Below are 22,332 nucleotides of genomic sequence, written 5' to 3' on the forward strand. Positions count from 1 at the left end.
CTGTAATTTGCAGTGATTGTTCATAAATTCTTGTTAGAGGGCCTCTTCCTTGCTGAGAAACACTAAAAAGCCGGCAGAAGTTCTCATGCGCACCATTAATGACTGCCTGACACATTCTTTAATGATTTGAAGATTCCCCAAAGCAGCCCCACAAGCATTGCAATTCACATTCAGTACTTTGAGAGGTGCCTCTGGGCTAAGTTATCATGGGAAATGCACCCATCTACAATCTCCTTGAGAAATTCCCATGGTCTCCTGGGATAAGGAAAGCCCAGGATGAAGATTTCAATCAGTACTCGCAAGATGTTCTTCAACTGTTGGTTGGCATTAAGAAAGAACAACTTAAAACGTGCATAATTGATTAATTTCCTTCAGATCATACTCTTACTACTTCTAATATTTCCTTCAGATCATACTCTTACTACTTCTTACTACTTCTAATATTTCATGTGTTGAGTTACACAATATGTTCATTTAGTAACAGAAAAGAAGCGAAAGACGTGACTATTGTAGTCTTAAACTTGGCCGCAGCTATTTAAACAGAAGAGTAAAGATTTCCATTCCAAGTCACTGCAAAACAGATGGTAACATACTTAAGTACTTTTTTTAAGAGGTGAGGACATGTGTAAGCATCCATCTGGAAGTAATTGTAGTTCTAAAATGTCTATTGTTATTAGTACGCTTTCAGTTGACTTCCCCTTCTAGAACAATGAGCCGGTTTTGTCTTAAAATAGCCCCCAAATCATTCAGACAATAAAACCAAGACAGAAATTTTTGAAAGCTCATAGTTTTACACAGAGGAAGAGTTCAGATCTCCCACCAAAACCCATGAGCTACTAAAAACTGTTAGCTCTCTGGGTCATATAAAATAGAAGACACAGCTCTGGTTGGAGTTTTGGTCCGTTTGACCATGTTGAAGTCAGCACAAGTAGCTTCCAGCTCTTCGTTAATCTTGCATGAGCTAGAATGAGTTGGACTTCTTTGTGGTGATGACTGTACCACAGGGCAATGTGCCGCCATTCCCTCAGACTTGAAATTGGTTTATCTCAGGATCCAGCTAAAGAAAACAGAAACATCACTGTTGACCTGGGTTCAGCTTCTTTCCCAGTAGCTAGTAATAACGGGTGGAAGCCTTCGACGGGCAGTGGGCCTGGTCGTGACTTACTTAGCATCAGGTGATCCGGTGTTACCGCTTGGACCGTGTGACTCAGAGAAAGCCGCGTTCACCTGTTGCTGTTTTCAGACTAAGCAGCTAAGCTAACCCCAGGGAGAGCTGAGTAGTAAAATGGACCCTGCTGATTTCAGTTGGTCTGTTTTTCGAACTTCATGGGGTAGATTCTTTGGGGTTTATTTAAGTTTATTTATGTACCTTGAGGGAGAGACAGAGCATGAGCAGGGGAGAAGCAGAGAGAGAGGGAGACAGAGTCCCAAGCAGGCTCCACGCTGTTAGCCCGAGGCGGGGCTTGAAATTCACAAATCGTGAGATCATGACCTGAGGTGAAGTCAAGAGTCTGAGCCACCCAGGCACCCCTCCAGACGCCCCCATGGTACAGATCCTTGAATGAAAGAGACATCCCATGGGGTTTAACCCCACTCAAAGCCAAACACCTTCAGAAATAGCCCCTTTCAGGTCCCAGAAGCCCGGAGCCCATCACACCAGAGTTGCACCTCCCTCCAACGCGTGTAAGGACTTTTACCAGTTCCCTTTCCCCAGCCCGTTCACTTGAATCCTTCTAGTTCTTCAGAAGTTAGGCACCGTCTGAGAGGGTCCTGGGTCCTAGCTCCCTCCACTGCCCCCACCCTACGGTGAGCACCCAACCTGAAGAACACACATTTGCAGAACCTGCGGGAGGCTGACACTCCGCCCTGCGCCACGTATACAGCGCACCCTGGGTGTGCTTGCCCCGCGTGTCAGGATCGAGGTGTAGACTATACGAGGAAAGGTGGTATCTGTGAAAACCCATCCTGCATCCAGGGCAAAATAATGTTAGAAAAAAGCTTTTCCAGACTGGGGAAACTTAAAAGGCAGGAAGACCAAAAGAAGGGTAAAAATCAGGAGCAAATTCTGCTAAGTACTCAGAAATGTTACTGCAGAGAACAAGGAAACGAGAGTCTCTCTTAAGGCTGCAGCACGGAGAATATTCCTGGAATATCACCGCCGTTCTTTTCATGCATCTCAGCGCCACCGTCCGTGGGAGCTCAGCGAGCAGTGGAAGTTAAATGACCAGAAGTGGCTCCTGAGGAAGGGAGCTTTGTTCCAGTGGCTTGAACAGGCTCGAAAAAAATATCGGGGAAGGCAGGTATAGGGCATGACAGGAAAGAAGGCACAATTGGTGAGTGTGCCGGTGTGGCTAGTGGAAAAGGGGTCTCACGCTTGTTTGTAGTCCAAACCTATGACCTAGTAGGGTTGGTGTACTTGGAATTCCTAAAGCGATAAAATACCAGAAATAGTTCCCTGCCTTCTCCTCCCACCCCGTTTTGACTTCATTAGTAGCTTCTTCAGTGTGAAGGCAGAGAAAAGGCAAAACTCAAATCGGTTACTTCTGCAACATAGGATAACAAAAGCGTCGCGGGAATGATGGAGTTGTTAGTCGCGAGGACGAGTGTCCTGTGCTGTGTCCGCCCCATTCCCGCTGTGGCGCAAGTGCCCAGACTAATAGGTTCTTGCATCCATTGACATTATGATCCCGGAAAACGAATGGAAAATTCTAGAGGTGGCTACACACTGTATCATCTCGTTTATATGATATTCTGAAAAATGCAAAACCGTAGGTAAGTAAAGCTACCTCTTTTTAAACTTCGAAGAAGATTACCCCAAAATCTCAATATATTCAGAAGTCATAAAGTCAGGCTACATTTTCTAATCAGTGCAAAAAATATACAGACGCTAGTGACAGGCTAGTCAAGAAACTAAAAATAAACTTGTAAAATTTTTTTAATGTTTATTTTTGAGAGAGAGACAGAGTGGGACACAGTGTGAGCAGGGGAGGGGCAGAGAAAGAGGGAGACAGAATCCCAGGCAGGCTCCAAGCCCTGAGCTGTCAGCACAGAGCCCAACACAGGGCTCGATGCAAGGCTCGAACTCACCACGAGATCATGACCTGAGCCAATGTCAGACGCGTAACCGACTGAGCCACCCAGGCGCCCCTCAGAAGTTTATTTTTAAGGGGGACCTGGGTGGCTCAGTCGGTTACGCGTCTGACTTCGGCTCAGGTCGTGATCTGACAGTTTGTGAGTTCGAGCCCTGCATCGGGCTCTGTGCTGATGACTCAGAGCCTAGAACCTGCTTTGGATTCTGTGTCTCCCTCTCTCTCTGCCCCTCCCCCACTTGTACTCTGTCTCTCTCTCTCTCAAAAATAAACATTTAAAAAAATTTTTTTACATAAACTTCTAAAAACCTTGGATAAAAAAAATCTGAGCTGAAATTAGATTTGAGCTCTTTAGAATTCAACAGTAGTGCCACACATCAAAACTCATGGCTATGATCAAAGCAGTAATTGGATAAAAATGTGTAGCCCAAAATGCATTAATTAGAAAACAGCAATGACTGAAAATAAACGAACTACGAATTTAGTGCCAGAGGTGAGGAGAAAACTGACAAAATAGTTTTCAAGCAAGTAGATAAATAAAGAATAGTAGAAATGAAAACAGAAATTAAGGACATTTACCGTGATAAGTGTAAAAGTTCTTTTACCAGCAAAAAACAGGTTTATTCGAGAATAGCAGAAAATTGCAATGCAGGACAGGCAAGCCACGGCAAAAAACCATAGGCTTGTCCAACAAAGGAGAATAATGTTATTTTATGGAGGAGGAGGAAGTTGGGGGAGGGGTTGTTTTGAAAATCTACACATTTGAGAAAAGCAAGAGTTCTTGGTGATGATGGTTTCCCATTGGCTGAGTTGCTGGGGTCGTCAGTTTCTTGTAGGAGAGGCAATGTGTATCTTTTCCTGTTGTGGCCTGTAATTGATGATTCTTTCCTGTTAAGGAGTCTTCTGTGGGGTCATTGCTTGCTGTAATTGACACTGAGCCATAAGGGGTGGGAGCTCCCCCTTCTGGTCCCCTGACTCGATTTTAGTGAGGTTTCCCTTTATTAATTTTCACGTGTGATCTACCGAGGGGTACTTGCCCAGAGGGAACATACTTCAAGAGCCAAGGTTTGTGATAGAAAAAGGAACTCAGAGGCTGTATAGATGGATTTGGGATTGGGGTTGCCTTCATGGGACTTAGTCCTCTCAAGTTTCCTTGTATATTGGTTTAACTCTTTAAGGGCCTGAACTGTCCCCTGATGGTAGGATCATTTTCTACGAATTGCTCGGGATGGTTTTGAATTTATGTCCCTTAAGGTGCTTGGTTCTCCTTCACTGGGATCTTGTCTATGAATCTGTATCCTTGCCCATGATTCTTTTTTTTTTTTTTTATGTTTGTTTATTTTTGAGAGAGAGAGAGAGAGAGAGACAGGGTATGAGCAGGGGAGGGATAGAGAGAGGGAGACCCAGAATCCGAAGCAGGCTCCAGGCTCTGAGCTGTCAGCACAGAGCCCAACGTGGGGCTCGAACCCACAAGCAGTGAGATCATGACCTGAGCCAAAGTCGGATGCTCAACCGACTGAGCCACCCAGGCACCCCAACCGTTGTCCATGATTCTAACAGGAGCTCGGGTCTTAGGCCTTAGAGATAAGATTGTTTTCATATAATACTTGATGTGTCATCATATTCCCAACATGAAGTTCAAGAAATGGCTGTTCTCAGAGGTTGGAAACTATAATGGAAATAAGCAGCTATTAATGGAATCCAACCACCAGGCTTAAGTTTACCAGAAAATAAGAAATAACCTTCCTGAGCTAATTATGGGTAGGTTAAAATTTTTTTCTAAGATACGTCTTTTTATCCCAAATTACTGAAAGACTGTGGTCAACATTAAGAGTTTGCCTTGGCTTTTACTTGAACTTTGAAGGAATTCTCTTAAATGCCAGGTTCCCGGGAATTTGGAAAAGCCATGTTTGAGTAGGATTATCCTTTGGTTAAGATCTAAATATTTAATAAATTGCCAACCCGTGTTATTCCCATTTCCTCAGGCTGAGGAAATGCCATAAATGATAGAATAAAGCATCTGAGGTCACTGACATTGGTCTTGCACTCATAGAACTCCTCAGGCAAAGGCAGCCAGCTACTGGGGCATTATGCCTGTGCTATGCTTGAGTCTCCCAGACACTGAAGTGATGCCCAGCAGTCTATACCAGGCACCTACCAAAAGAAGAAGACAGTAGCCATGATGAAGAAGCGCTGATTCCATGTTAGTTGGGAAGAACAAATGGAAACGAAATGTGTACAGAGTCCTGCCACAGATATGATGAAGGCAAAGGAAAAAAGATCCATGAAGCTAGTTTGGCCGATCAGACCATATGTCATCATATGAAAGACTGGCTGAGCTAATTCATACCCATGGTTTATTTAAAAAATCTTGTAAATAGGTCGAATCCATTTAATTCATGTGTTTGATGCTCAAAGAAAGAAGCTGAAGAAGAACAGAAGTCAGAGAAGAAATTGCAAACATAATCTACCAGCCACTCTTACAAGATTCCAGTAATTTTACAGGCAAACTGCAAATCGTCAGGATGAAAATAATTTCCTAATAAAGATAGATAGATAGATAGATAGATAGACTGATTTTTTAAATCCCTTATAAAATATTAACCTAATCCATTTCAGCAGTATAATATAAGAGTAACCATCTTTTAGACCCAAGAAGAGTTTACTTAGTAAGGGAAGGGTGATTCAAAATTAAGAAATTCTTTAATTTAATTTACTTCATCAACTATTCAGAGGAGGAAATTCATATTCTTAGTATATGTGCTGCCAAAGCGAGCACATGGAAATTCATATTCTTAATAGATTCATATTCTCAATAGATTTGTAACTGTGATAGAATTCAACATTTTAAATTTGAAGAATAAATTATTAAAGAAAATTTTCACGCCTACTGAAATGTAGACAGGAAGGTATAACACAGTCTACGTGTTAATGACACAACTTCAACAATTATCAACATGTTGCTGATCCTTAACATTCAGATTTTATTAGCATTGTTTGCTTTTTCTCACACTCTCCTATTCCACCACGGCTCAGCAGGGCATAAATCGTCAAGGTTAACTGCTCCCTCCGCCCAACACTCCAGCGTCTAGTAATCGAGTGAAAACCATTCATCTAGGATTTCATCATTCATCATCAACCATTCATCTAGAAATTTTGGAGCTAAGAGGGGATAGGTCATTTGTAGATTTTATAGGAATAGCATATATTTCTTGTTTATCCAAAGCTTTAAGTGATTCAAGATGTCAAAATTATTGAACCATCATTCATCATCAGCTATTCATCTAGAAATTTTGGAGCCAAGAGGGCATAGGTCATTTGTAGATTTTATAGGAATAGCATATATTTCTTGTTTATCCAAAGCTTTAAGTGATTCAAGATGTCAAAATTACTGAACCACATGTAAGGTTTCCAAGAAACCATACAAGAGATTCTAACGTTAAATGGAGGAAAAATTAAATAGATTATGAGACCAAGTTGAAGCTACAAAGATGAATTGAAATGTGGAACACTGAGGAAAGAAAGGAATTATAACTTAGGAAAATGGTTAACAACCATGACTAGTCCAATAGAAATACTAAAAGAACATAATCATCAAGTATTATTCAATGTGGAAGAACAAACTAGAAACATGTTCCAACTGAACCCCATGCTGTAAATTTTAATATCATCTCAGCAACATACACTTCTCATCTTGTCTGATGAAAGACTTCCATGTTCAAAAGAAGACAATGTCGGGGCGCCTGGGTGGCTTGGTCGGTTAAGCGTCCGACTTCGGCTCAGGTCATGATCTCGCGGTCCGTGAGTTCGAGCCCCGCGTCGGGCTCCGTGCTGACAGCTCAGAGCCTGGAGCCTGTTTCAGATTCTGTGTCTCCCTCTCTCTCTGATCCTCCCCCATTCATGCTCTGTCTCTCTCTGTCTCAAAAATAAATAAACGTTAAAAAAAAATTAAAAAAAAAAAAAAAAGAAGACAATGTCTTGGGGCACCTGGGTGGCTCCATCGGGTAACGTCCGACTTCGGCTCAGGTCATGATCTCACAGCTCGTGAGTTCAAGCCCCATGTCAGGCTCTGTGCTAACAGCTCAGAGCCTCGAGTCTGCCTCTGATCTGTGTCTCCCTCTCTCTGCCCCACCCCCGCTCACACTCTGTCTCTCTCTCTCTCAAAAACAAAATAATAAACATTAAAAAAAATTTTTTAAAAGAAGACAATGTCATATATATATAGGACAAAAGTCCAGCAGTAGGTACATGGATAAGCAAATTGTGTACCTCTAGACAATGGAATACTGCTCAGAAATTTTTACAGAAGGAATGAATGATTGATACACATAACCCATCGTAGAATAGTTATGCTGATTGAAAGAAGCCGGATGAAAAATATTCCATTTGTATACAATTGTTTGAAAATGCAAATTGGCATATGGTGGGAGAAAGGTGAGTGACGGTCAGGAGCAGGAGAGAGGAGCCAGAGGGAGGGACGCCCACGGGGTGTGAGGAAGGTTGCAGTTGATAATGTGGTCTGGGCTGTGGTGGCGGTTTCACAGGCATGTACATGCCAAAACTTACAATTCTATCCCTTAAACATGTGCAGACTGTATGTCTGTTACACCTCAATAAAGCTGTTTTCAAAAACGTGTAACAGACTTCGATGACATTTGCCTTTGATTTCTAAAGACTGTATTTAGCCACGAGCAACCAGATGATGTTCTCTCGGCGTTTGCTCACTAAATCGTTAAAACTCTTCCCTAGATTTAACAAATGAGGCATGTACAAACAAATGAAACATGTTAACTAATAAGATAGGCAGGCACAACTTATGTTGTACTATGTAAATGATAGAAGGAAGTTTGCTTCAATCCTTGAAGTTATCTTCTCCCCGAAACCCCCAGCACACATGACACATATGGGCAAAGGGCTGTCATTAAAGAAGACAAAGGTGGGGTGCCTGGATGGCTCAGTCGGTTAAGCGTCCGACTTTGGCTCAGGTCATGATCTCACGGTTCCTGGGTTCGAGCCCCGCATCGGGCTCTTGCTGACAGCTCAGAGCCTGGAGCCTGCTTCGGACTCTGTGTCTCCCCAGCTCATGCTCTGTCTCTCGCTCTCTCGCTCGCTCTCTCTCTCAAAAATAAATAATAAAACATTTTTAAAAATTAAAGAAGACAAAGTTACCTAATAATACTGCTACTTTCAATATTTATGGAAACTCCTGGCCAGTGAAATAAGACCAAGGAGAGGAAAGATGCTTGTACTTGGAAAGGTACAGAAAGTAAACAGGCAAGTGTGACTATTTATAGACAGTATAATCATCCAACTAGGAAACCCAAGAGAATCAGTAGAAAGAATTCATAAGAATATTAGAATTCATAAGAGAATTCAGCAGGAAGGCAGGTATAGAACACTTAGCCTTCCTATGCACCAAAATAACTATTTAGAAGCTTTCTGTTTACAACAGCAGCAAAAACTAATCTATAACATACTCAAAATAAACCTGTCAAAAATATGCATGAGTTATTGGAGGAAAGCCTTTAAAATATACAGAAGATGGGCTCTAAATGAACAAATATTTCAGGTACTGATTGGGGAGACCCAGTGTTGGCAGATGTTGGAAACATAGTCCCTTGAAACCTACTGACATTACCATGTCATAATCCTTTCTTCTTCTGGGAAGCTATTGGGAATTTTTTTTTTTTTTTTTTTTAATGAGGCAAGTTGCATCAGTATCTCTTAGAAAGTAACAATTACCACGGTGCCTGGGTGGCTCAGTCAGTGGACCGACCAACTCTTGATCTCAGCTCAGGTCTCGATTTCAGGGTTGTGAGTAAGTTCAGTGTGGTCCTGATTAAAATCCCAACATGGTATTTCTGGACTCTGAAAAGCTGATTCCAAAATTCAACTGGATGAAAAAAGACCTGAATAGCCAGAAACAATTTTTTTGTAATTCATGAAGAGAACTTCACCTCCCCAGTGTAAAAACATACACTGAAACTATGATAATTAAGACAAAGTTCAATAGAATATAAGAATAGGTCACAGTAGGAAGAGATAAATCTAGTGTTGGAATAGAGTAACACATGCAGAATTTAATCCCAAAGGCCTGTTTAAGGTTCTTTTTTTTTAAATTTTTTTTTAACATTTATTTATTTTTGAGACAGAGAGAGAGCATGAACAGGGGAGGGTCAGAGGAAGAGGGAGACATAGAATCTGAAACGGGCTCCAGGCTCTGAGCAGTCAGCACAGAGCCCGTCGCGGGGCTCAAACTCACGGACCGTGAGATCATGATCTGAGCCGAAGTCGGATGCTTAACCAACTGAGCCACCCAGGCGCCCCCTATTTAAGGTTCTTTAATGTAGCTTTGGTATTTTTTTTTTTTTTTTGCTTCTTACTTCACCAACAATCGAATGATAGTATCAAACGCAAAAGCGCACTCAGCAATTTCTCATTCTTCCGCCGCTTGTTTTGCGCGTCTCCTTCAACCATTCTTGTGGTCCTCGGGAAGAGGAGAGGTTGAGGGGCATAGACCTCGCCTACAGTGGCCTGATCTCCACTGAGGTGGGGCCAAGGAGACCGTCCCTGCAGATGCCAGGATAGGTCAGAGCGGGCCACAGGCCACGGCCCTCCCTTGCTTCCTGGGAATAGTTGTGCAACACTCACTAGCAGGCAGAGGCCCAGGGCTTTGCGCATACCCAAGGGGGGGTTGCTTCTTCAAGGTTTCGCAGCGAGTTAAGACTTGACTGTCAGTGGGGTCTCAGGACTTGTGGCCTCCCTCTGGGGACAATTCCTCCTCCTGCCTGGGTACCATGCCTGACATCTCAGCCTGGCTTCCTCCCACGTCCGTGTTCTGGCCTCGTGGGCATCCGGAGCTCAGCCGTCGGCGGTGGCTGCGCCCCTGTGGTTCAGCCCGGAGGGACCGCCCAGGCTGAGAAACGCCCTCCTCGTAGACCCCGCCGCCACGTCGTCACGTAGGTGATGTGCGTGTTCGTCTGACGCCCCCCACTGACCCGGGGGCGTTAGGGCGGGGACCCTGCACTCATCAGTCTCTTCGCAGAGCTTGGCAGGTGCTAGACATGCGTGAATGCTGGCGATACTCACGGATTAAAAGCAGCACGTTTGGCCAGAATTAGCGGAGCTGACGTGGGCAGAGACACAGTGCATCTTCTCAGCGGTCCACACAGCGGACTCCCTGGCCTTGTGTGGCGGTAACCGTCCCCTCCCCTTCTCCTTGCGCTGTTGCAGCCCGTGGGATCCGAGCGGACGGAGGTGCGGAAACGGCAGATGCCCGCGGCCCAGGAGACCACCGGCCCCGCGCCGGGCCAGCACGGAGCGGGGAGCCGCGGCTCCAACGCCTGCTGCTTCTGCTGGTGCTGCTGCTGTAGCTGTTCCTGGTAAGCCCTGGGCCCCCGTCGTCACTACGCCGACCGGGAGGGGGCGCCCCTGAGTAGTGCCAGCTTGCGATTCCTTCTAGACGAGCTGTGCAAACACCACTGCGTGCCTGCCGCTGATACGGGATCTCCGAAGGACGACAGACACACACGCACAGACGCACACACAGAGACACAGACACACACACAGACACACAGGGACACAGACACACACACACACAGACACAGACACACACACACACAGAGACACAGACACATATATACACACAGGGACACATACACACACACAGACGCACATACGCACACACAGAGACACAGACAGACACACAGACACAGACACACACGTACACACAGAGACACACACATATATACACATACACACACACATATACACACAGGGACACAGACGCACACACAGACGCATACGCAGAGACACAGACACACACACACAGGGACACAGACACACACAGAGACACACACATATATACACATACACACACATATATACACACAGGGACACAGACACACACACAGAGACACAGACACACACATATATACACACGGGGACACATACACACGCACAGACGCACACACAGAGACACACACACAGACACACAGGGACACAGACACACATATGCACACAGAGACACACACATATATACACACAGGGACACATACACAGACACACATACGTACACACAGAGACACAGACAGACACACAGGGACACAGACACACACACAGAGAGACACATACACACACATATACACACACAGACACACACATATATACACATACACACACAAAGACACAGACACATATACACACAGACACGCACATATATACACACAGGGACACATACATAGACACACACGTATGCACACATATACAGGTACATACATACACACAGGGACACATACACATACTCACATATACACACACATACACGCATACACATACTCACATATACACACACATACACACCGAGATACATAAACACATTCACACATGCACATACACGTACACACCGCTATACACATATAGACACATACACACAGAGACACATACATACACACAGAGATACATACATATAGACACACACACACGTACACAGAGACACATGTGCACACACACACACACGTACACATAGACACATGTGCACACACACACACACATATACATACACACAGAGACACAGACACACAGGGACACAAACACATGCACACAGAGACACAGACACATATACACACAGAGACACACACATATACACACAGGGACACAGACACACACACAGACGCACATACGTACACACAGAGACACAGACACACAGGGACACAGACACACACACACAGAGACACACACACATGTACACACAGAGACACGCACATATATACACATACACACACATATATACACACAGGGACACATACATACACACAGGGACACACATGCATATACATACATACACACAGAGATACATGCATATATATACAGACAGACATAGACACATATGCACACACATAGACACAGACACACATATATATACACATACACACAGAGAGACACATAGACACACATACACTCATATACACACATACAGACACACACACACATACACACATACACAGAGACATATGCACACACACAGAGACACATATATACATATACACACACATACACATATATATATGGACAGAGACACATACACACATACACACACTCATGTATAGAGACACACACACATATGCATACACATACACACAGAGATACACATACAGACACATATACACATACACATATGCATATACATACATACACAGACATATACACACACATATATACGCAGAGACACACAGACACACATATATACACGTACACAGAGACACATGCACACTCACACATACCCAGAGACACATAAACACATGCACATATATGCACACATGTATGCACATACATGTATACACGCAGACACATGCACATACATACACATATGCATACGTGTACACATACATGCACATGCATACATGCGTGCACACACAGACATGTGCACACATACATGCATATAAACATACACGCACATACACAGAGACAGACACATCCACACACAGAGTCACACACACATACACACACACATACGCACATATACACATACACACATGCACACATATGCATACACACACACACACACACACAAAAGGGCCACGTATCCTAGCTTTTAAGGGACTTTCTATTCAAATCCCTGAAATCAGTTTAGTGTGTTAAACAACTAAAGAATAATCTAAGGCAGTTGGTGATAAAATATTAGTTTGGGGGCAAAAACAGTAACTAGATGGTTAGAAAGGAATGAACTCAGGCACTCTACTTGGTAATAAAGGCTTGGTAGAAGTGTTCGAAGTCACGGTGGGTCTAAAAGGTTAAGTAGGGAGAGCATGGATTTTTATCTTCTGCTTCTCTTTTATCAACTTCAATTTTTAATAAAGAGAAATGTCAAAATCTATGCTTAACAGAGAGAAAAACGTAAAAACACAAGCTAACTTACTGGTACAGGAAGATACACAGCGTTTGCTTAAAAAGAGAGAGACACAACTTGAATATAAAATATCCTTGACCATTTGAGTCCCTGTTAAAGTTCTGGAGAAGTGTATATAATTTACACCTAGAAATTGAGGAACTTTAGGTGGCATTTCTGAAATCGTGACTATGAAGAGTGCTTATTGCCCACCAAATGTGTGCCTGACTTTAGGCAATTAAAATTATTGGAAATTAAGTTATTGTAAATTTATGTTGAGCCAAGCCCTCGCTCCCCAGTGGAGAAGACGACCAGGTGACAGTGTAACTGATCGAGAACAGTGACAGGACCATTATAATTGGGGTAAAGCCAGTGGAGGCTGAAATTAAACGTCCAGGAGAGTTTGATCTCTTGCTTGATTTGGGCCGGCGTTAACTTCCAGGAAGTTCCGATCTGGTAGATGGGAGCCGGCAACACGACACTCCAAGGACTGATGGAACCATGGTGGTGGGTGGTTGGTCTATACAGCAGGTGGGAATATGAGGGGAGATGGGGCTGGCAGGAGCCGAGCGGTCTGGCTTGGTCAAGGCAAGGCTTCAGCCCCGAGGGGCATCTAAAGGACTCGGCTGGAAACCGGAGGAGAAGCACGTGTGGCACACCCTCCACACGTGGGTATCCAGGGAGGGTACCCGCCAATGGTGAAGGGACTACGTTTAGGCCCCACCTTCCAGCCTTCACTCTGCTAATCAGTTTCAGTGAGCTAATTAAAGCTGATTGTGCGAGAGACGTACAGGGATATCCTGGTGTGGGTGAGACTCCCATTTACCCCGTCACCCCTCCCTTCTCTGCTGCTTTAGAGGGACACGGAAGGCTGAGACCATGGCCTGAACAATGTATGGGACTGATGGAGTAGACACAGCGGGTGGCCACAGGTCCCAGAGTAGGCTTCTACTGGCACCGGCCACGGCAAATAAATCATAAAGCCGTACATAGGCATCATCGCCCTAGCCAACACTTCCGTAGCACATATTGTGTGTGTGTTTAACAGACAACAGAGCAATGAGAAACAGTGTTGAATTGTTCAGTTGTGCACCTGAAACTGATACAACACTGTATGTTAATTATAACGTTAGAGAGCAGTGTCTTCAAAGAATGGAAGAAAAGTAATGAAAAAGTCAGTCAAACTATGATTCAAGAGTGTGGATAACATAAGACATTTTCAGACATACAAAGGCCTAGAGAGCCAACTACCTTCAGACCTTCCCTAAAAGAAATAAGGAAGGATATACTTCAGGAAGAAAAAGTGAACGCAGAGGGTAGTCATGGGAAACAAGTAACAATCATGGGCACAAGACTGATCAAATATAGCTATAAAATGTCATCTTTAATTGTGTGTTAAAAAGTGTCAATACAGGGGCACCTAGGTGGCTCAGTCGGCTAAGTGTCTGACTCTTGATTTCAGTCCAAGTCATGATCTTGCAGTCCGTGAGTTCGAGCCCCACACTGGGTTCTGCACCGATGGTGCAGAGCCTGCCTGGGATTCTCTCCCTTTCTCTTTTCTCCGTCCCTGCCCTGCTCGCACTCTCTCTCCCGCAAAATAAATGAACAAACATTAAAAAGTATAAATCCAGAGTCATAAACAAATAATCTCATGTGCATGGTAGACAAACCAAGTAACTTAGACCAAAGTTACATTTTCTTCCCAAATTAATGGTATTCTTCATTAGTCAGAAGTACAACATGTAGTTTCCACACCAACGGAAGACAACAAAAGAAATACAGAAAACTATAAACATAGGACAAAAGTGGTTTTGACAAAAGAGAGAATAAACTATTCAGCAAACCCCAAGATACTTGGTATTAGGGTGACCAGCTTAACCCAGTTGCCTGAGATGTCTCTGTTTTAGCAGTGAAAAGCCCTACGTCCCAGAAAACCCACGAGTCCAGGCAAACCAGGAAAGCTGGTCACCCTACCTGGTATCCAAATCCACAAAAATAGACTCATATTCCTATATTGCATCACATACAAAATCAGTCTCTCCCTACCCAAAACAAAACAAAAAAAAAAAAAACCCAAAAAACCAAGATCAACTCATCCAGATGGTTACAGGCCTAAAGGTGAGAGGCCGAGAGTAAAATATAGGATAATATCTTTGTGATCTGGGCACTGGGAAGAATTACTTTTTTAAAAGATCCATTAAGTTGGCCACATTAAAAGGTTAAAATGTGCCTAACAAGAGAAATAAAAATCTGTTTCCCACAAAGACTTGTACACGAATATGTATAGCAGTGTGATTAATAATAGCCCCAAACCGGAAGCAATCTAAATGTCCGTCAACTAACGAATGGATAAACAAAGCGTGGTGTATATCCATACGGTGGAATGGGATTTGACCGTCAAAGGCATAAAGTATTAAAACTGCTAAAACATGGGTAAACTTTGAAAAGATGATGCTAGGTGAAAGGAGCCAGAGACAAAAGACCACTTACTGTATGATTCCATTTATGTGAAATGTCCAGAATAGAGACAGAAAGTAGATTAGCAGTTGCCCAGGACTAGGGGAGATGGGAGTTAGTGCTGATGTATACAGAGCTTCATTTAACAGTGATGATGAACTGTTCTCAAACCATGGTGATGGCTGCACAATTGTATTAATAAACTAAAACCACTGACTGGTACCACTGAAATTGGGGGTTGTATGGTGTATGAATTATATTTGGATAAAACAGTTTTTAAAATGTGTTTAACAAAATACATCAGAAATAAAATGAACAGATAGAACATCCTGGGAGAAGATAATTACAATGGATTTAACAAAGAAAGAAATTAAACCTAGAGCACATAAAGAAAGAACTTCAGGAGACAAATAAGAACATAATGACCGAAAGGAAAATAAGCAAATGAAATAAAACAGGAAACATAATCCACTTGTGCTCCTACAAACAAGGATCAGATATATGAAAGTTAAACACACAGCCTTCTAATTTTTTTTTTTTTATGTTTATTTACTTTTGAGAGAGAGCAAGCAGGGGAGGGGCAGAGAGAAAGGGAGAGACAGAGAATCTGAAGCAGGCTCCAGGCTCTGAGCTGTCAACACAGAGCCCGACGCGGGGCTCGAACCCACAAACCATGAGCTCATGACCTGAGCCAAAGTCGGACAGCCAACCGACTGAGCCATCCAGGCGCCTCTAAATACATAGCCTTCTAAATGTAACACTCTACCCTAAAAAAAAAACTCTTGCACACATGCAAAAGGAGACACGTATGAGATGATTCATGGAAGCATGAATCTGTTTGACAAAAACTGAAAATGTCTATGAGGTTCATGAACAGGAAAATGGGTAAATATTTTGCAGTGTAGTTACAGTGCAATACCACACAGCATTTAAATTCATGTGCTGGAGGGAAAATTAAAAATAGAAGACAGATTGTAAAGCAGTGCATATCGTGTAATAATACCTTTGCAAAATTTGAAATATGTTTTTGTATTTATATATATATTTATATTTATATACATAGAGTAGCATAGCTATGAATGGAGTGAGAACAGATTCAGGATGCTGGTTCTCTCTGGAGTAGACGGGTGAAATGGGACGGAAGAAAGTACACAGCAAACTTCAACTGTCTCAATATTGAATCTCCTTGGTTTTTTTTCCCCCCAACATGCCCTTGCGATTTATCCCTGTTGCTAATACGTAGTAGAGTCGATTTTTAAGAAGAGTAAATGTCAGTATGTTTTGTAAGCCCTTGTTATTCTCTCAGAATTCTGCTTCATGGCCTTACGGCATTTCGTTTTATGAAAGGAGTCATTCAGATGCTTGATCCCTAAAACATAAACCTTTTTTTTCCCCTTCTGGAAGACTGAAGAATTTCTTCCTCTTCAGAACTAAAAAATTTACCAAAATGTATCTAACCATGGGACTTGTTTCACTGAGTAGTTCTTCCACGTGGCGCCGCCCGCAACGTTTTCTTGGCTTGTTCTACTGTGACAATTAACAAGAAACTCAGGTTTAAAAACTGACGCAAAATATACCTCTCACTTTTTTAGGAACACGTTATCTCATTAAGAAATATTCCTACTTCTTGGGGCGCCTGGGTGGCTGGGTCGGTTGAGCGTCCGACTTCGGCTCAGGTCACGATCTCACGGTCCGTGAGTTCGAGCCCCGCGTCGGGCTCTGTGCTGACAGCTCGGAGCCTGGAGCCTGCTTCGGATTCTGAGTCTCCCTCTCTCTCTGCCCCTCCCCGACTCATGCTCTGTCTCTCTCGGTCTCAGAAATAAACGTTAAAAAAATAAATTAATTAAATAAAATAAAATATATATATATATATATATATATATATATATATATATATATATTCATTCCTACTTCTAAAAACAATGAGACGTGGAAAAAATGTCAAAGCTTAAATGAAGACTGTGTCATTCAATTCACAATATAACTTCCGGGCCTCTTAGAAACCTTGTGTCAAATTCATCCTTTCTGTTCCTCCTGGATTTTTCTTACCCATTGTGTAGTGATGTTTTCTGCGTAACAAAAGAAGCGTAAGTCAAGCGGTACTAATGCTCTCGCAGCCAGCACACCCTCCAGATGCCTCCTAAGTTTGTTTTTGTTTTCAGAAACCGTTATTTACTGAAACTGGCATCGCGGAAGCAACAAGGCGGGAGCGTCCCGCACGTCTGATGACTTTGCATTAAAGAAAAACAGAGCAGCGCGCACACACACGCCATTACTGAAAATCCATAAAGTAGATGTGATGAAAATAGGCTGAACTGCTTTTATAAAATGGTAGAAAGAGTGGAAAGGAAAGATATTTAATAAGGAGGCTAGAAAAGATAGTACAGTGGCAATAGTCAGATAAAGCAAACTGAAATAACGGTAATAATCCATTTTGAAAAAACGTTTTAAAGATTTTATTTTTAAGTCATCCCTACCCCCAACGTGGGGCTTGAACTCAACAGCCCTGAGATCAAGAGTCACGTGCCCCTGAGCCGGCCAAGCGCCCGCGTTTTGAAATTAATAGGGAACTAAAAGCATTCCTGCCCAAAAGCAAGAACCAGGCGAGGATGCCTGTTCTCCCCTGCTGTTTTAACGTTGGATTTTCAGGACCAGTTGATGCAGCTGGGCAAGAGAAAACAACCTGAGGCCTAAGAACCGGAAGAGAAGTGATAAGGCTCTCCATCTGCAGAAGATACGAGAGTACGCTCGGAAATGCCAAGAGAATGACTGCTCAGCGGATGCAAACACAAAAGAATTCAAATCGTAGAAAGATACAGAATTAGTGTAAAAAAGAATCGCCTTCAGAATGTAAAGAACTCTTAACAATTCCAAAATAAAAAAAAACAAACCAATTTATATTTTTAAGTTTATTTATTTTGAGAGAGAGAGAGAGACACAGTAGGGGAGAGGCAGAGAGGGAGGAGGGGGACAGAAGATCTGAAGCAGACTCTGCTGCCAGCACAGAGCCTGGTGCGGGGCTCGAACTCACGAATCGTGAGATCATGACCTGAGCCGAAGTCGGACCTTAACCGACTGAGCCACCCAGGCGCCCCTAAAAAACAAACCAAGTTAAAGGCAGGCACAAGATCTGAGTACACAGGTCTCCAAAGAAGACGTACAAATAACTAATGGATACATGAAAAAATACTCCATGTCATTAGCCGTTTAGCAAAATGCAAAGCAAAACCACAATGAGATACCGCTTCATACCCCCCCTGAACTGGCGAGAATAAAAAGCACAGACAGTAACAAGTGTTGGCAAGGATGTGGAGAAACGGGGTCCCTTCCAACATTGCCGGTAGGAATGTAAAATGGTGCTGCTACTTTGGAAAAGAGTTTGCGACCGCTTCAAAATGTTAAAAATGGAGTTACCATATGAGAGCATTTCCATCCTTAAGTACCTACCCAAGAGAGAAAAACAAACATCCACAGAATGTGTGCAGTGGCATTATTTATAATGGCCAAAAAGGGCAAATAACCTAGATATTCATCAACTGACTGATGGAGAGCAAACTTCATATGACCATACAGCGGAAGGTGGTTAAGCTGCAAAAAGGCATGAAGTGCTCACACCCGTTACAACATGAAGGAACCGTAAAAACATGCCAGGTGAAAAGAAGGCAGTCACCAAAGACAACATGCTGTATCATTCAAAAGAGGTGTATCTACAGAGACAGGACGTAGGTTAGCACATGTCCAGGGCCGGGGGACGTGGGATGCGGGGGGTGATGAGGAGGGGTTGCTACAGGGGGCTTCCTTCTGGAGTGATGGTTGCACAACCTTCTGACTATGCTGCAAACAACTGAGTTGTGCACTTTAAACAAGTAACTTCATGATGTGTCAACGATGGTTCAATAAAGCTATTAAGAAAGTAAGAGCCTTGGCGTGCCTGGGTGGCTCAGTCAGTGAAGCGTCCAACTGTTGACTTCGGCTCAGGTCATGATCTCGCTGTTCGTGGGTTTGAGCCACACGCTGGGCTCTATACCAATAGCTCGGAGCCTGCTTGGAATTCTCTCTCCCTCTCTGCCTCTCTCCCACTCGTGTGCTCTCTCTTGCACACGCTGTCTCGCTCAAAATAAATAAACACTTAAAAGAAAGTTGATATGTACAAACAGTACATATCAGTTGATATGTACAAACAGTAACCAGTTAGGAGATTAGGTGGAATGGAACATTGCATTTGCAGTAACAACAAAAATAACTGGAATAAATTTACAAAAAAAAATGTATAGGATATAAGGAAATTTAAAATCTCGTGGAAGATAATAAACTTTGTATGCTTTCCTGGTTTTCTCCAACACTTTTGTATTTGTGCCTATGAAGATCTAAAACCTCCATTTTGACTGGAGAACATACGCTTTTTTTCAAGGTCCAAAAATGAAATGAAAACCCAAAACATCCTGATAACCTGACCTTTTTTATTACTTTCTAATGGACATGTTTTTATGAAAATAACGATTCTAAACATAAACTCTCCCTCAATTAGTGTAGACCACAATATGATCATTGATTTTGCTAATACTTTAGCATCATACTTTTGGTTTTTTTAAGAAAACCAGTCTGGGTCAGTCTTTTTCAAGAAAAGAAAGAAATTCTACTTGGTAACCTGGAGTTCTTTAAAATATTCATGGGGGCGCCTGGGTGGCCCAGTCGGTTAAACATCCGACTTCAGCTCAGGTCATGATTTCACAGTTCGTGAGTTCGAGCCCCGTGTCAGGCTTTGTGCTGACAGCTCAGAGCCTGGAGCCTGCTTCGGATTCTGTCTCTCCCTCTCTCTCTGACCCTACCCCACTTGTGCTCTCTCTCTCTCCCTCCCTCCTTCAAAAACAAATAATAAACATTAAAAAAATTTAATAATATATGTTTTGAGGGGGTGCCTGGGGGGCTCAGTCAGTTAAGGGTCCAACTTCAGCTCAGGTCATGATCTCACGGTTCGTGAGTTCGAGCCCCACGTAGGGATCTGTGCTGACAGCTCGGAGCCTGGAGCCTGCTTCACATTCTGTGTCTCCTTCTCTCTCTGCCCCTCCCCCGCTCACACTCTGTCTCTCTCTCTCTCTCTCTCAAAAATAAATAGACATTTAAAAAAAATTTTTTAAATATACTCTTTGATATGTCTGGCTCAGTCAATAGAGCATACAACTCTTAATCTTGGGAGTTGTGGGTTCAAGCCCCACGGGTGTAGAGATTACTTAAAAATAAAACTTTTAACATATTCCTTGATACAGAATGATCTCAAGTGACATTTAAATGTCCTGTTTCATGCAGTCTTACTGTTAGAAACCAAGAAGAACAGAGACCCAGGAGGGCCTCCCATGAACTCAGACGAGAAGACCTTCCAACCTGTGAAGAAAGGTAAAGTCTCATTATTGTTTAGCTTGCCAAATTGACAGAATGCTAGCCTTATCATTTTGATTTTTTTGCACTGTAACACACAGTTCCTCTAACTGCAACTTAATAACATCAAATCATAATGTGGCACCACATTTTCTCTCTGCAGAATTCATTATGTGACGGGGAGAAAAATTAGTTCCGTTATTAATCTCATCCCTGCTAATCACAAATACAAATCGATGCTTCTTGACTAAACATGACGTTATCCTATTTTCATAAAGCAGACTTTTAAAAAGACCATAGTGAGGGGCGCCTGGGCGGCTCAGTCAGTTAAGCATCCGATTTTGGTTCAGGTCATAATCTCGCGGTTTGTGGGTTCGAGCCCCGCGTCGGGCTTTGTGCTGACAGCTCAGAGCCTGGAGCCTGCTTCGGACTCTGTGTCTCCCTCTCTCTCTGCCCCTCCCCCATTTGTGCTTTGTGTGTGTGTCTCTCAAAAAAATGAATAAACATTTAAAAAAAAAAATGTAAAAAGACCATAGTGAAACACACACGTTTGGTTTTCAGGAAAGTTCTAAAGGTCTGTTTTTTTCTTAACTATAAATTTATACTTAAGCTAATGTATTACTGTTTTAAGTATTTTGGGGAAGAAAAGTCGGGAAGAAAACACATAAATTACTTTCCATGATGTCAGATTTTTAAATTCTCTTTTTTTTAAGTTTATCTATTTATTTTGAGAGAGAGAGAAAGCAGGAGAGGGGCAGAGAGAGACGGAAAGAGAGAATCCCAAGCAGGTTCTGCCCTGCCAGCGTGGAACCTGACCTGGGGCTCAAACTCATGACCACGCGGTCATGACCCGAGCCAAAATCAAGAGCTGGATGCTTAAGTGACCAAGCCACCCAGGCACCCCAAATTACCTCTTCTTGTTCCTGTACTGACTTACTTTCACTTCCCTATTCTAATACTTTTTCTTGGTATTATGCCTGTATAATTACAGATACTAGACAAATACCCTAAAAGTTGCGTTCAAATAGGTCTTGTATTATATTGCTTATTTTTGAAGGGAAAACAAAACAAGTAGCCTAAAAGGTTACTTAAGTGTGTGGGTTTTTTTTTTTTTCATTATCTTCTTTATCCTTACCCAGATTTCTCAAAGTCTGGGAAGCATATTAAAATATTCCACAATTTGGGGCACCTGGCATGCTCAGCTGGAGGCGTGTGAGGCTCTTGACCTCAGGGTCATGAGTTTGAACCCCACACTGGATGCTGAGATTACTAAAAAAATAAATAAAAACTTTTTTAAAATCTGGCAAAATTTAGGAGTTTGTTTAAAAATAGCCTTTATCTTGAGGGCGCCTGGCTGGCTCAGTTGGAAAAGCGTGTGACTCTTGATCTGGGAGGTTGTGAGTTCAAGCCCCATGTTGGGTGTAGAGATTACTAAAACAAACAAACTTTAAAAAATGACTTTTATCTTACGTATTCTAGTATGTTGTATTCTGTACCAAAGCTTTAAGGCTCTTCTGTCTGGAA

At 42.8% G+C, this 22,332-nt stretch overlaps 1 protein-coding gene and 1 long non-coding RNA gene across 4 annotated transcripts in view; one reads left to right on the forward strand and one right to left on the reverse strand.

Annotated features, from left to right (window-relative positions):
• RGS20 (regulator of G protein signaling 20) overlaps nt 1-22,332 on the forward strand; it is an 85,899-nt gene that overhangs the window by 56,194 nt on the left and 7,373 nt on the right. For all 3 annotated transcript variants that reach the window (XM_058699569.1, XM_058699570.1, XM_058699571.1), the window contains 2 exons: nt 10,323-10,471; nt 20,740-20,826. In XM_058699569.1, coding sequence (XP_058555552.1) covers nt 10,323-10,471; nt 20,740-20,826 — 236 coding nt within the window. The remainder of the gene's footprint in view (nt 1-10,322; nt 10,472-20,739; nt 20,827-22,332) is intronic.
• Nucleotides 17,865-19,524, reverse strand: LOC131494857 (uncharacterized). Its single transcript, XR_009253613.1, has 2 exons — nt 18,482-19,524; nt 17,865-17,961 (listed from the first exon to the last, which is right to left on the reverse strand). It is a non-coding gene; the product is annotated as an uncharacterized LOC131494857 (long non-coding RNA).

This window comes from Neofelis nebulosa, chromosome 14 (assembly GCF_028018385.1).
Source record: "Neofelis nebulosa isolate mNeoNeb1 chromosome 14, mNeoNeb1.pri, whole genome shotgun sequence".
Lineage (NCBI taxonomy): Eukaryota > Metazoa > Chordata > Mammalia > Carnivora > Felidae > Neofelis > Neofelis nebulosa.